Source organism: Gavialis gangeticus, unplaced genomic scaffold (assembly GCF_001723915.1).
Source record: "Gavialis gangeticus isolate Ggan-Ray unplaced genomic scaffold, GavGan_comp1, whole genome shotgun sequence".
Classification (NCBI taxonomy): Eukaryota; Metazoa; Chordata; order Crocodylia; family Gavialidae; genus Gavialis; species Gavialis gangeticus.
This window is the reverse complement of record NW_017728992.1, coordinates 91,226,016-91,227,298: the sequence shown is the minus strand read 5'-3', so window position 1 is coordinate 91,227,298 and position 1,283 is coordinate 91,226,016. Positions and strand designations below refer to the sequence as shown.

The 1,283-nt window shown below is 40.3% G+C and overlaps 1 protein-coding gene across 12 annotated transcripts in view; it reads left to right on the top strand.

The window, feature by feature from the left end:
* The window catches only part of MTCL1 (microtubule crosslinking factor 1), a 196,618-nt gene that overhangs the window by 162,262 nt on the left and 33,073 nt on the right, over window positions 1-1,283 (top strand). For all 12 annotated transcript variants that reach the window (XM_019525493.1, XM_019525484.1, XM_019525467.1 and 9 more), the window contains one exon: window positions 690-995. In XM_019525493.1, the coding sequence (XP_019381038.1) occupies window positions 690-995 (306 nt within the window). The remainder of the gene's footprint in view (window positions 1-689; window positions 996-1,283) is intronic.

The following is a 1,283-nucleotide window of genomic DNA, read 5'->3' as shown; positions in this document are numbered from 1 at the left end:
ATAAAGCAAAGCGCAATAAAATGAGGTATGCCTGTATATTGCTAGTATCCCTAGAGCCAAGCATTGATACAAGCCAAAGTCCAAACTAAGACTACTGTCTCTGAGTGCCGTGTGTGGTACACTCATGGTAAGTTTCCAGAGAAATTGAAGAGTTTCATTGCACTGTCTTAATATTTGATTCCTGGAAAAAAAATATTCTTTCTTCTGGTCAGATTGGATCTAATTGGGTCTCTGTAAAGTCTTAATACCAATGCAATAATTTTCTTACTAAAATGATCAAACAAAATATTTTTTAAATGTTTTTGAAAATTAATTAATTTAGGAATATTATAATAGTTTGAGGAACCATAACTGCAAGCAAGCTACAATTCACAATCAAGTATTAGTGGGTGTGATGTAGATTTTCTTCCATGCTTCTTTTCTCCTCCTGTATACAAGAGCCCACTCACAGTATTAAATTGCTGTTTCCTATTGTGGAATCTCTCATCCTCTGCATCATGCAGTCATAGAATAGTACAAGTCTGCGTATTTCTACTGCATATTTTAGAAGATGCCATATATCCTGAGCTGCGGCATTCACGGTGGAGAAATAGAGCCTTGAAAAGCCAAGGTCTCTAGAAAATGCATGCAGATTTTGACAAACTACAGTTTATCTGTGGTAATTTCAGTTTTACTCTGTTCCTTTGCAGCTTCAGAAAGAAGTGAATCCACGGAGAGGGGACAGTTTCCTTTGCGACCAAAAAGAGAGTAACCTTCGTCCGTTTTCAACCCAGGGGAACCATCACGTGCCTCGTCCAATGGGGACAAGATCCTACTCTGATTCAGATGCCATACAGTTTGATGATCGGTCACTGTCTAAGCTGAAGGAAAGTGATAGATGCACTGCCACAGAAAACCTCTTTCTTGAATCACTGTCTTTGGATTCTCCTGATGAATCTGAGGAGCCTCAGCCTCGAAGATTAGAGCAGGAGAAGTTCTTGACTTGTCTACCTGAAGTATGTTTTTTTTTCCCCAGTCACATCCTTAATTATACCATAATCAGGGTAGCTGTCATTAGAGGTGTACCAATACATTGGTCTGATGTCGAATTGGCAGCAATATAAAGAAAGAAAATTGAGTGTATCAGAAATCAACCTGATTTGGCCAATTAAATGCCCATGCATGTGCACAGCCACTGCGCAGCACATAGGCAGCTCAGTCCAGCAGTGTGGAAAGCTGCGTGCAGCTGGTAAGTCTGTTGTAATTGAAGGGGAGGAGGAAGGGGGAGGAAAGAAACGTGGGGT